Here is a 13,673-nt window from a genome sequence, read left to right on the forward strand (position 1 = left end):
ATTGACCAAGTGTGGATCCCTTCTTAGCAGCAAGTCCCACATTATTACATTTCAGTGACACAAACTCTTCAAACACATCTGATAGCATAACTTTCATTTTCAATGAAAATTTTAATCTCAGCTCTTCATAATTTCATTTACCCACTTCTGTTAAGAATGCTACTGGAATCACAAGTTTTTAGAAGAAAAAAATGGTAAAATATGTGACCATTATAGCCAATCATGTCTGTGTGAATATAAGCTTGTGTCATGAGAATAACAGAAGCGTGAAGGCATACATCTGTGTACTAACAATATAAGTTTTTCTCTGCAGCAGTATTTCCTGTGGCTTGGGTCAGTACAGTGGCAACGTCATAAGCAATGGGGTCTAACCCACATGATCAGATAACTTTTTCCAGCACCTAGTATCTCTTACTGCTAGGGAATTTGGGGCCAATGATTTTCAGTTTTGACCCATTATTCCAGATGCACAGTTCCCTTCAAGGAACTGTAAAAAATATGCCCCAAAGGAAGTCATTTATAGGGCCTTTATGATGAATACCAGGTGTCTCAAACAATGGATTTGATGCTGGATGGTGCAGAGAAGTATTCTGTCAAGCTAACGTATCTTCAGCATGTTACACTGTTCTTTGCATAGAACCTTCCACCAACTCACCTGCGTGCATATCTAATTATCATAAGCACTGTTTTCCACCTTGCAGGTTTGTAGATGGGATGCAAATGTGTCCATGGCTCCAATGCAGAAATGGCAGCAAGCACTGTTCTGGCACAAGCTGATGAAGTTACTTTATACCCAGGTGCCCCTAAAAGCTGTGAGGATAAACTTAAGTTTGTTCCCTAACCTAAAACCCCTGAGAAAACTTTGCTCTTATTATCTGAATAGGAATCTCTCTTCATCATTTCAGTGATGCTGGGCCTTGTTATCCAGAGACACACAAGAAAATTTTGTCAGTCAGATGAATATGAGTAAGAACTAACCAAGACCAGAGAATCTGATGTCAGGTTTATCTTCCTTCCCTTTGAGCACAGTTCCCTGGCACAAGTTAGACCATCTTTGGGTTTGACAACTGTAAAGCTGTGAAGGCAACAGCTAACCTTCCATCTCTTGTGCCTGCATCTACCTCATTCAGTGCAGGATGTACATTTGCCATAAAAGCTCCTTAGCTCTAAAAAATGAGTTTTTCTTCATCCATATTAGTATTTTCTCCCTGTCCTCTTTGGGCCTAGTCTTTTACTTGTATGTAGAACAGCCCAGAGAGGTTAAGAGAATTCCCGTGGGTCCCACAAGAACTCCACAGCAAGGTACAGAATAACATCGGAGCTTCTTGCTTTGGTATGGTGCAAATGAGTTATCTGACCATGTGTTTCCAGTCAGTTTTTGTACCTTCTGGCACAAGCTGTACCTTACTGAAGTCATATAAATTGGAAAGATTTTACAAAGAAACTTTTCTGCTTTATGTTCTCCCACTCCTACTTTATATTATATATGATCAGCTATTCATCTGCTGTACATTGTACTGTCATACTGAATTCTTGATAACATCTCTGTTCCTGCATTAAAAATAGTAAATTTAATAGATTTTGTTGATCCAAAACACAGGCATGGTAAATGATGTAGTGACTACACATTTATAGTTAAAAGTCTGAGCATTTTATTTTTGTCGTTACTTATTTAATATTCTGCTTTGCTCCTTATGTGGTAGACCACATAGGACCACAGAACCATCTGTATATAAGCACAATAACTCAGGAGATTAACATTTTCTAAGTTCACGTCAGTATAAGCATTCAGTGCCTACTTGCAGCTGATACTCTTATGCTGTCTCTTACACCAGATGCCAGCTGTTTGACACACAGACTGAATCTGTGATTAGTGATAACTTGTGCAAGAAACCTACTGTAACCAACAGCATCATCCATCAAGACGATTCACAGCAATAACATCATTTGCCTTTCACTGATGGCAAGAACCACTGTTCTTTTCTCCTTGTGCAAAGACAGCTGCCTTTATAATATCTACAATATCATGCTGGTAAAAACTATGTTGTTCTTATCCTCCAAGTGTTCTCTGCAAATAGTTAATTAATTCTTGGAAACCACTCCTTCATTTTTTGTTTTGGAACTGTGAAAACCCAGAGAGTTTGTATTCTCAGCACAGAGCCGACCCAAGCTACTAGAAACCACATGAAACCTTTCTTCTGCAAAGCTGTGTCTTGACAGCCCCATAGACTAGCATACAACCCATAAAAACTTTCATGGCGCTGTGTTATGCTGGTTCATTGGGATGTCTCATTCCTTCAGCATGCATGAGTACAGATCCAGGAATTTGATTGCAGGGTGTGCTTGCCCTTTGTCATTTAGCACAGACCTGCTGTATCTAGCAGTAACTTGGGAATAATACTTTGTATCATAATTTTCAAATGGCATTACTTGTTACAGATGCAGAGCTCTTCTAAAGGCAAACCAAAATACCTGGCAGCAAGAAATTATCATGTTAATGGACTTCAGTCTGAAAAAAAAAAACCAACCCACAGTGGTTCCCTACTTTTTACTCTTGTCTGCTCAAAATTTAGAAAAATAAACATTCTGGACATGTTTTTTCACATCATGGATCTTAGTGATGTCAGCTTTACCAAAGGACAGTCGTGTTTCAACCTACTAGCAGCTGGGAAGGAGAACCTTAAGGCATCGTCTGTTCAGTTTCTAACAGAAATGATGCTGGCAAAGTGGGATTCAAATGCTGGGTTGGCTGATGCAATTTGCAGTACAGAAGCCACGTGGAACTGTGGGACACGAATACTAACAGCACCTGACCTAACTAGTTTGTGCATTCACAGCAAATTATGAAGTCTGCCAGACAAGGCTGGCACCAAGCCCAAATTCAAGCCCTGTCCCTTCAGTTGTCCCTGCTAGCCAATACTTGATCTTTCTGACTAGTCATCTAATGAAGAAAAGCAGATTTCTGACCAGATTGCATTCTAGTTTCAGTGTCAACTTTGCAGTGGGAATATCTCTACAAATTATGCAAATTACCAAAAGCCATAGGAGGAGCCATTAATAAAATATGCAACCATTTCTTCTAGACCTACTATCTTTGAGACAGACTGTATTGTAAACAGACTATTTATTCTACATTTCCCTTGCCATTACTGCCCATAAAATAACATTTACAAGACAGTTCTTCTCTGATTATAAATATACTTTCGGATCACTCCTGAGAACACAGCAATTTCAAAGTTTACTAAATATGTAAAATGCCATGCTAGACTTTAGGCTTTCTTCCAGGAGACCCTTTTTTGCTCTAGTCATAAGTTCATGTGATAAAACGCAGCTTACAATTATATGTCAGTCTAATGTTTGCTCATAAAATGGAATTCTGGTGGAGGCATGTCTGCACTGTACAAAGGAAATATTCACCAGTGAAACAAAAGTCAAGGCCTAATTGGACAGGCCTTGAAAGCTTCGCACATTCCAGGTTGCACTTGTAGAGGAAAACTACACAGAAAAGTCAACAGAGAACCAAGTCTTAAATTCATTACCGACCCAGTCCCAAGTGCTCTCAGGAACGACAGCAAAAATTCATAGCAGCTGCTCCAGCAAACTAACAGAACTGTCTGTCATGCTTGTAAAATGATCCAAGCCAAGCTTTAATGAAAAACCTAGCTGCATTTTTTACAGCATTGTCCATTCAGAAGTTTGGCTGTAGGCATTCTGTTCATCTAGACTGGCATTTTACTTTAGGGCCTTCACTTCCCAGAGATGCTGCAGCAACATACTGCACATTTCAGGAGCAGCTGGGAAACCTGGAACAGTGACCATGTTGCTAACAAAGGAAGCCAGGCATTCTTGGAGCCAGCAGGGAGGACAGGATTCTTAAAACTGAGCTGTGGTATGCAGGAAGGCAAGAAGCACAAATGGAAAAGAATTAAATCAGGACTCGACTTGCCTAAATTTAGAGGAAGCTAAGCTCACAGAGAATGCACTCCTTCCAGGAATACATAACCGTTTTAACTGCAACTGCCTTACGGGAATGAGGAAAAGCAGATAATGCTACCAGTTCCGTTCTTCCCACAGCTTCAACCACATTATTACAACCGAACATGCCTGGAAACAGACACTATTTGCTATTCCTGTAGTTCCACTAGGATCCAGCCTGCCTTTATTCACATCTCTGCTTCATCTGCAGCACAAAATCGTTTCTCACCAGTACTATGTATATTTTGGAGGGGAAGCATGGTGGGGCAGAAACCCCCACCCCCTGGTGTAATCTCCTGCCAGATGAGAGGCTGACAAAGGAGATGCCTTGCAGACAGAGCTTGACAACAAACTGTCGGAAGCAAGTATACAGTTGGATGAGTAGCATGGCTAGGCTGGTACGTTGTAAGTATTACAGTTAGAAAGATTATCATGCTGAAAAAGAAATAACCCAGGAAGGAATGCTTACCCGTATCCAAGGATACAGGTTCACGGTGGAAAACTCCAAAAAGGAGGAATCTTCAGAAGGAGATCCTTCCCCAGTGGTAGTCAGCCCTTAAGTGGGGTCTAGGAGTTTGCCTTCACCTGTGCTCCCATGGCTGACCCAGTCCTTGCCTCAGGTGCTCAATCAGTGGTTCAGGCCGTGACTCAACAGTTCCCATGCAGCAAGAAAACTAGATAATGGAAGCTTGAAACTGCTACAACAAGCTTTTATATCAGGAGTTTAAAGATAGATTTGGCTATCTTTCAGATAAACCTAAAAAATACTGGTGTTATTAAACCCAGTGAAATGTGTGGGAAAGAGAGTGGTTTGGGCAATGCCCTCATTCTGCCTTCCTAAAGAATCAGAAAGCACCAGCCAAAGCGCTGCAAGAGGGGTGAAAGTAGAGCTGCAAGAGTTTTTAACTCACCTCATGAGAGTTGGTTCCATGGGCCACTCTGGTTTTACAAACTAAATTAAAAAAAAGAAAAAAAAACTGAGACAGGACACACAAAACCCTTACAAATCCATTCCCACCCACACTTACAATCACTGGAGGCACTGACTGTATCAGATAATACTGACAGCCACTGCTTGAACAGCATCCTCAGTCACTGCAAAGTTTAGCTTGCTCCGACCTCTGCTCTCTCACCTACCCCCTGGAACTGAGATGCAAACAGAGGTCATTTGTAGGGTGAGACAGAGGTGGGAAGCTCCAGAGTTAGTGCCACTACTGGTACTGTCAGCCTGCCCACTCAGAGGGCTTATCCACACATTCGTGGTTTTGCCTGAGGCTGAAGAAATTTACCTGTGCCACAAAAAACCCACTATCCTGAAAACAAGGGAGCTGGGGCACACTGGAAACCAACTGCTTTTCCTGCTTCCCTCTTCCTGGGGAAGGGCCAGAGACCAAATGGTCTGAACCAAAATAAGGCACAGTGTATTTTTTCACAGAAAATCATGGAGGGAGACAAAGAAGCAGAGAGCTCAGCAGTTCTTTCTTCTCCATATTCCTTATCTGCTCTGCATATCTACGCAGTTCCCATTTCCATACCAAAACTGGTAAGAGGGAAGAAAAAAAAATGTTCCTGCTATTATGAAATCAGGAAAGAGCTGAAGATCCTGGGAGCATGATGTGCAAAGATGGTATTATTTATATGTTAATCAGAGGAGATAAAACTTGCATGTAGTGAGGAGGTGGACAGGACAAGACTTCTCTGGGGGCTGCTGGAAGAATAAAGCTGCAGGGCAAGAGGACAGGCAGCTATGAAAGGTAGATGCCCTGCACTAGAGTCCAAAATAAGTTGTAACTGGACATTTTGGAAAGTGGGGCATGATGTCTGATAGACATAAGCTCTGTGAAGCAGGAGAATTTGGAAAAAAAAATTAAATAAAAGAATCAGAAAAAAGCACTCCCACAATGTCACTCTTGTTACTTTTTAAATTTTATCACCATTTAGAGGCACTGACTCAGGCCTTCTGAATACATAGAATCATATAATGGCCTGAGTTGAAAAGGACCACAGTGATCATCCAGTTTCAATCGACCTGCCACAGGCAGGGTCGCCAACCACCAGACCAGGCTGCCCAGAGCCACATCCAGCCTGGCCTTGGGATGGGGCATCCACAACCTCTCTGGGCACCCTGTTCCAGTGCGTTACCTCCAACAAAAGCGGATAGGGAGGAATTTTATTCCACATCCAATCAAACTGTTTCAGAGCATCTGAATTAACAGCCTGTACACTCTGGCAATGAAATACACTCTCCTGCAGTGTTGGTCACGATGTTCTTTGGGGAGTTTGTGGAATATTGCAAATCTAACTGAAGCACCAATTCAAAATCCATATACATACTGAATGGGAATGCCAGTCCATTCTTCTCTATAAGCTGCAAGGTATCTTCTCCACAGGCACTTGTAAGCTCCATAAAGGGTGGTGAACAGATCCTCTCATCTATAAGACAAAATGAGCCCAAATTAACATCAGGGGTTTAGCTTCTCAGCTGCATATTTATAGACTCTCTTCAAACTAACTGCTTCTTGGTAGTCAGCTATACTTTACCAGTTGATATTAAAACATCAGAAAGACTATCAGCCAGACGTGGATTTGCAATTCTGGAAACATTTCAGAAGATATAAGGCCAATTTTTGGACACACTGAAATAGAAATACACAAGGCCCACATTTTCTCAAGTAGGTAGGTAGGCAAAAACCATTACTCAGAAATACATAACTGCACAAGCTGTAGCCATGGAGTAGAAAGACATAGGGATGCTAGCTTTTAGCATTTTACAGAAACTTGTATGCTTAGCAAGTGTGGTGGGAGCAGGCAGTCTCTCAAAGCAGGCATTACTGGATTGCCACTCACACAGTTGTGGATGTATTTCAGGCAAGGTGAGAGACACTATTGCTACAAGAATTTTTCTCTGAAAAGACTATTTTCCTACCTCCTAAAAGGAGCAGAAACATCGATGCTTTGAGATCAACCTTTAAAAACTTAAACAAAACATCCCAGACTTCAAGGTTTTCAGTTTGCTTCTATGAAAACAGAAAGCAGCATCCAAAAGTGACAGGTACTGCAATATTTACAAGCCTTTGCCAGAGTAAAAGAAAGTTCCTTCGTTGGATGAATTAAGGAATCAGATTTAGTTTACAGATACTTGGGAGCAACTTTGCCTTGGCAGCTCTCCCACCCATATGCTTAAGGCTCACAAATAACTTTGCCTTCAGAGTGCAAATGAAGAGGGACGTATGGTTCCATCTCACCTCCCTCCACTGCTCTCCTCTGAGAACAGTAATCGGAGACAGGACGTTTTAGTGTTCCTGCCAATTACATGACGTTTGCATGCGGAGATGAAGAAAGGGGCAAACAGTAATCTCTTTGACACTGCACTTACAAAAGACCACTTGGATCAACAAAAATTATCAGAGAAGACTCTTAGCATCTCAAAGTGCTCCTGCAGGCTTTGCACAGCAACGGCATTTTCTCCACCAAGAAGGCAATTCTAGCTCACTAAAGCTGCTCGAACAAACCATTAATTCATGGCTACACCTGAGGACAAACAACACTTAACCCAAGATTCCAGTACAGCCTACAGCTAGAAGTGCTGCTCTGAGTGTACCTGCACACACTGCAATTCTGAAGGTGGCTGTCACTTTATAAAAGTTCTCCAGCTGTCAGTGATGATCCTTTCTTCCTTCCAAAGGCGGCAAACAAACTCTGAAGCTTTCTCTCATCACTGAGCTCCTACTACCAAAGTGAGTGCAGTCTCAGCACACCTTCCCTGCCCTGAGGTCCAGGATAGACATACAATTCTATGTCTGAAGCTCAATCTCAAAACTGGGTTTAATCAGCACAAAATTACACCATACACTCATGTGGTGCAACAAATAGCCACAGGCACATATAACTTTCTCTTATCCTCCCACAGCAGACAGCAGCTGCAGCAAAATCCTACAGAGCACAAATTGGGTGCACGATGCTTGGCTACTGCTGCTGCCTCTTCCTAAGCCAGTAGCTACCAGTCACCATGGGGAACCATTGTTAAAAAGGAAATAATAAACATACAAACAAATGAACATAACAGTTTAGAGGTGAGAATGAAAGACAGAAGTCTGGCCCTACTGCTGACTCTGTGTTGACACTGACTTTTCAGAAAAGACTATCGCATCTTCCATCTTTGGCGATGCACAAGTGCCCTTAGTTCTCAGGAGTCTTACAAACACAATTTCTATGCTCTCCAGTTCGGACTGGAAAGAAAAACTCAGGCACTTCCTCCTCACAGTGGGTGCATGCTTCGAGTCACATGACCTGCAGATAACCATCGTTATCAGCCCCATCTTCACGCGGCCTTTAGTGAACAAAGATATCAGAAAGGAAAATCTCTCCACGTGTCAGAGGAGTGCGGTGGTAAAAGAGGCTACATACTTTTGCAGGGCACGGTTACAAAGTGATATTTCTTTATTTTTTCCAAGTGCCTGGTGGTCTGTCAGAGACCTGCCCTTGGAAACTTGGCCAGGGCCTACAGGTAGGCCATGTCAACTCACAGCTGCCAACTTGACAGCAGTGAGAAAGGGCTGCTCTTGGCAGGGTTCAGCTCTTGCTTCAGACAAGTACCAAAAACATCTGTAGCATTTTTTGTTGTTAGAAACAACACATTGTATTTAAATGTAAGGTCAAAATATCACTGTATCCCTCCTCCTGTCTTTGTCCTTAACTTTATGGTACGTTTTGGTACATAGTTTGTGGTATCCTGCTTTCTACATATTCTTTATATTCTTCTCTCTTCACGACTGTATGATCTCAGGTGGCTTCTTCTCTCCTTTCTTTTGAACTTTCTACATTTTTTCCCATCCCATCCACATTTCTTCTCAATGTTATACTTTATTAACTGCCATTTCTGTCCTTCCGTTGCTACCCACACCGAGCCCATTCCTCCCTAACTTCCACATGGAGACCAGGGCTGAGATCACGCTGACTGCAAACGCAGAGCAACAGGTGATCTCTGAAGCCAGCAGGGAAGCAGTCATTACCAGGCCACCAGTGATGGCTGGGCCAGACAGTAATGGCCTCCTGCTATGCAGATTTGCGGCACCAGACATGAGCTTTGCCAAAGCAGTGATCCCATGGAACAACACGGGCATTATACTGGATGAAGTACAATGAGGGTAACAGGAGAGACTGGGATATAAAGATGTGGAAGGTGCAGAGTAAATACTGGTTAGGGAAAAAAGTTTTCTGGCTTTGAGAACTGGCTGAAACCTTAATGCTTGGGGCTTGTTCAAACAAGAGGTGGTGAGCAGTGGTCCCCCACCCAGGTTCTGTGCACCACTGGTAGCCTGCAGACAGACTGCAAAACAATTACAAAACATCCAAGTCCCCAAAAGAAAGAAGGTATGAGAAGTCCAGAGCTGAATACACACTGCCATGCAGCAGGTAGATAAATCAGATAAAGGTACAATAAGAGTAATACATGTCCGTTCTTAGTTTAACCAAACCTTATCTGATAATAAATGGAAACCACTGTGACAGCACCATACAAGACAGGCCCTGGATGGTATTCATGGAGGATCAATGGTCCTTGTACTATAAATGGTTATAAGTACTGACACTTAGGGCAGCTGCGAAAAAAGCCTAAACCAGAAGAACAAGACAAACCATAAAATATATTCCTATTCAGATTTCTTACAATGCTGGAGATCTAAGACAACAAATAATAAACTAATTCTAATGCAGCACAAGAGAAGGCCTGTAGTCCCCTGGGTATGTTACAGACTTGTCCTGAAGCATACAAATGTGTGACACCAACTTCTGTTTAGCAATTAGAAATAGAGCACTCTTGAGTTTCTCTCTGTGGCTGGAAAGGCTATCAGTTTTTTTCCAAAGAAATGAGGTATACAATCTCCACATCACACATAACTTTATACAGAGAAATGACAAAACTGTTTTTGAAAAGTACTGGTCTCTGTTGTAAACACTCATTAAGATAACTAGGACAACACCTGTGTCAAAATCAGCACTGGCTTAGATCAATCACCACCAAATGCTCACAGAGCAAATGTTAAGCTTTAAGCTATTTAAAAGATCTGCAGCAGACCTTATCAAACTCTGAGCTTCCTATTTTAGTGTGAAAAGCCACTCTAATAGAATAGTTGGCTCAGTGACTTGAAGATGCTTAAGCTTCTATAAAAATAGAAATGTACAATAAGCCATGCTTCACTGTAGCTTCCACTGGTTTGCACTGTTGCACTCTGCCCATTTGGGAAAGGGAGGATGTACAGCCAGTGCAACATCTTTTTCTCCTAATACAATAAGGGGAGGAAATCTGAACTTCCAGCTCACCCTTGCCTTCTAAGTTTATTTTCAACAAAAAAAAACAACTCAAAGGTATTTTAATTTAAGTAACTACATGACTGTGGTTCCCCTCCCCTCCCCTCCCCTCCCCTCCCCTCCCCTCCCCTCCCTGTATTTAACCTCTGTAAACTTATCAGAGTTTTGAACCATTACTTCTACGGTCATGTAACCCCCCTCACACTGCTTTCTCAGATACTTAATTTTTCAGTTGAAGTTTCATTAAAACCAAAATTTCAGAGTTTATCAGGCTTATTCTTTTGCACTAAAAATAACCTCAAGTTGTTTTCACCTCCCTTCAGAAATTTATGTTTATGTGAAATGTTGGCAGAGCAGATTTAGCTCAAATATACATTGAATCATATGTATTACTGAAGAATCAAATCATAGCTGAATAACCATGAGTTAAGCCTTTTACTGTTAAGTCTGGAGGGGGAAAATTACAATTCTTACAATAAAACAGCTGTATCTGGGGTGTTTTTAGCAGTGTATTCCAAAGACACAAGAGGGCAGAGCAAACTTACCTTTGGGGGCATGATGCTAACTTTGCCAATGCTTTAAATATAAGGAATTGTGCACTAACTATGCTAAATGGAACATCTGCAGAAGCAACAGTCTTCATGTCTAATAAACTGGTGATTTTGAAGCATCTGGGCCAAGTGAAGAAATCTCACAACTGAATATTAATAAGTATTCAAAACTCCCAAGGAACTTGCCATTCATATGCAGTTTAGGACTTCTAGTTACAGCTTTTGAAAATAATGAATTTGGCTTACATTGGAAAGCAACGACGGAAGTTTATATAAAGGAGAAAGTCAAAGTAAAGGCAATCTGACGGATGCTCCCTCAGGTTCCTCTGCTGAGCCCTTCTTCATGGAAAACCATTTCACAAAGTTATGATCTGCATGGTGTCCTCTCCAATCTTTTAAATCTTATGCCCACTTTCCTCACTAAAAAGGGTGCTCCTTTCTTATTCCCAAGAAAGGAATTCACCTTTCTCGGGCAGTTAGGTTGAAAGAAGCAGTTTGCAAACAAACATTCAGCTTACTCATTGTGATTAAGCCTCTAGGGTATTTGGAAGCACACCAGTGCAGCTACAGACTTGCCTTAAGTTAAAACAGACTGTGGTGAAACTCGCTCATTGGCACTGCCAACAATGTGAGCTCACGGAAAAGCAACAAGTTCAGAGGTGAAAGATTATCTCATCCCATTAAGGAGACAGATCAGAGGAACAACTGGGAGATGTGTGTTGATCATCAAATAACCTAATTTTTCAGCAGGTAAGAGCAGTTACCCACCACGATGCAAACAGAAGGGACAGAAAGCTTTGCACTTTAACTTAAACAGCTCAACTCTTTTAAGAGAGTTCCCCTCTTCCCCTCCCCCTATTTTTAAAATACATGATTTCAGGTGCTTGTAAAATGCAGTATATTGGCTATGCTATATGTACCCCAGAATTAAAGCTTGTTTCCAGCAACGTAGGAGGATTAACCAAAAGTGGACTACCTACAAGCTTCCTTCCCCTCCTGCTTTTTAGGTTTCTCAGTAGCACCACACGCAGAGGCTCTCAGGGAGTCACTTGGATGTACCTGGCTACAAAAAATGGGAGAAATGGACCCACTTTTCCAGAAGAAGGATATCATCTTCTGGTGCTTCTAAGACACTCTGTAAAGAACAACCTTAAGCAAAATTTTCTGATAAATCATAACAAAGTGTAGAAAAAAAATCTGTTAGAACCACCTATATTGAAACTGTAAGATTTATTCTGTACAGTGATGAAGCTGTACCAAAAACTCAAGGGATCATTTTACAGGCTGGAACATTTTCAGTGATATGGGAAGAATGAAAGCCATTCTCCTCAACAAGAAAAAAAAAAAGAAAAAGGGATTATTTGGCAAATTCTAAGAAGAATTGATCTGCATTTTTATCCCAGTAATGTCCTACTCAGAATCCCAGCTTTGGAAGTACTGATATCTGTGAAACTCTAAAGGGATTTCCAGAAGAAAGACAATGCAAAATCTGTTCTGTAAGCTTGCTCTATTTTAAAATACAAATGTAAGGTTCTGTGTGAATACCTGAACCCCACTTAAAGGCCACTCAACTGTCTCTAAGCAGTGGTGTCTATGTGCTGTGTTTCACATACTTACTCATATAGCCTAGTGACAGTAATGACTGTCATTCTGAAGCGAGAAAAGTCTCAGAGTTTAGCACTCTTTCCAACATGCACTACTTTAGTACGCAGAATGATAAACGTGTCTCAGAACAAAGAGCCAGTGTCCAATTACAACTCTATCCTCTGAAATACCTCTTGCGTTGATGGTTCACTGCAACTTATTTCAAGCTTCCTCCACCCAAATATTGAGCCAAGAAACTTAGAACTAGTACAAAACAACTTGCAACCCAAATTCCCATCCTCAAACTACACGCATTTAGGACAGGAGCTGGTGTACCTGTACACCTGTAGGCCTGTATACCCCTGGCCTAGATGGTGGTTGAGAGCAGCAGATGGTGGTCTACACTTACCTGTATAACCACACACTGCTTGAACACGGCCAGGGAGCACCAGATTTTGTGCAAATACATTGTTACACAGTACACTTTGGAACTGGAAGGAAAGGCATTAGCACAAGGGCCCTTGTGTTTGAACAGATAACATAGCAGCAAGGAACCTCACAGTCAATTGACACGCCTAAGAAATTCAGTTCAAAGCAGAGCAGCAGTGGGATGCTATTCACACTCAGGAATCTAAGTGGTCTTTGTAGGCTCAACACTGAATTCCTTACTGATTTTATTTGCATGTAATGCTACTGACTTAATTGGGTTATTTTCAGTAGGTTGCAGAATCTAGCTCTCAATGTCTTACACAAAGTACATTGTCTATCAAAAAATAAAACTATCACTGAGAATGGTAGAGGAATGATGCCAGCCACGACACAGGCATTTTTTTCTTGTCCATGACAGAGTTCGCTTCCAGACATTAGAGTATCCAGAAGAGTAGAGAGTCAAGGGAAGCTCTTTGTAGCTTTAATCTAACAGGGCTGATGGCCTTTAATCAGATCAGTTTAATGAGCTTTTGGAAGATAAATCCTGTGAGAGACTAGACAATGCATGTCCCATGCTTTCTGAAAATGCCATTTCCAACTGCTCTGTGCTGGGTCAGAGGCAAAGCAGAAGTCCTAAGGCTGGTGAACCAGCGATACAGCTTGCCCCAAGGCAGAGGCTTCTCAGGCCATGCTGAGTACCATAGCCAGATGGAGCCTCCAAAGCAGAGCCTCTGCAGCAGCTCTGCTCCAGCTAGAAGCAGGCAGAGCAGAGCTCTTGGCTTCTAGTCCAGGCTACACAACTGATAAAGGTGAAAATGTGAACAA

General features: G+C 41.7%; 1 protein-coding gene across 1 annotated transcript in view; it reads right to left on the minus strand.

Annotated features, from left to right (window-relative positions):
* The window catches only part of ITPK1 (inositol-tetrakisphosphate 1-kinase), a gene marked incomplete at both ends in the record, with an annotated part of 125,598 nt that overhangs the window by 9,804 nt on the left and 102,121 nt on the right, over positions 1-13,673 (minus strand). The window contains 2 exons of the mRNA XM_079537621.1: positions 4,887-4,927; positions 6,310-6,408. Of these exons, the coding sequence (XP_079393747.1) occupies positions 4,887-4,927; positions 6,310-6,408 (140 nt within the window). The remainder of the gene's footprint in view (positions 1-4,886; positions 4,928-6,309; positions 6,409-13,673) is intronic.

The sequence above is a fragment of the Tetrao urogallus genome (genome assembly GCF_951394365.1).
Source record: "Tetrao urogallus genome assembly, chromosome: 6".
In the NCBI taxonomy this organism is placed as follows: Eukaryota; Metazoa; Chordata; class Aves; order Galliformes; family Phasianidae; genus Tetrao; species Tetrao urogallus.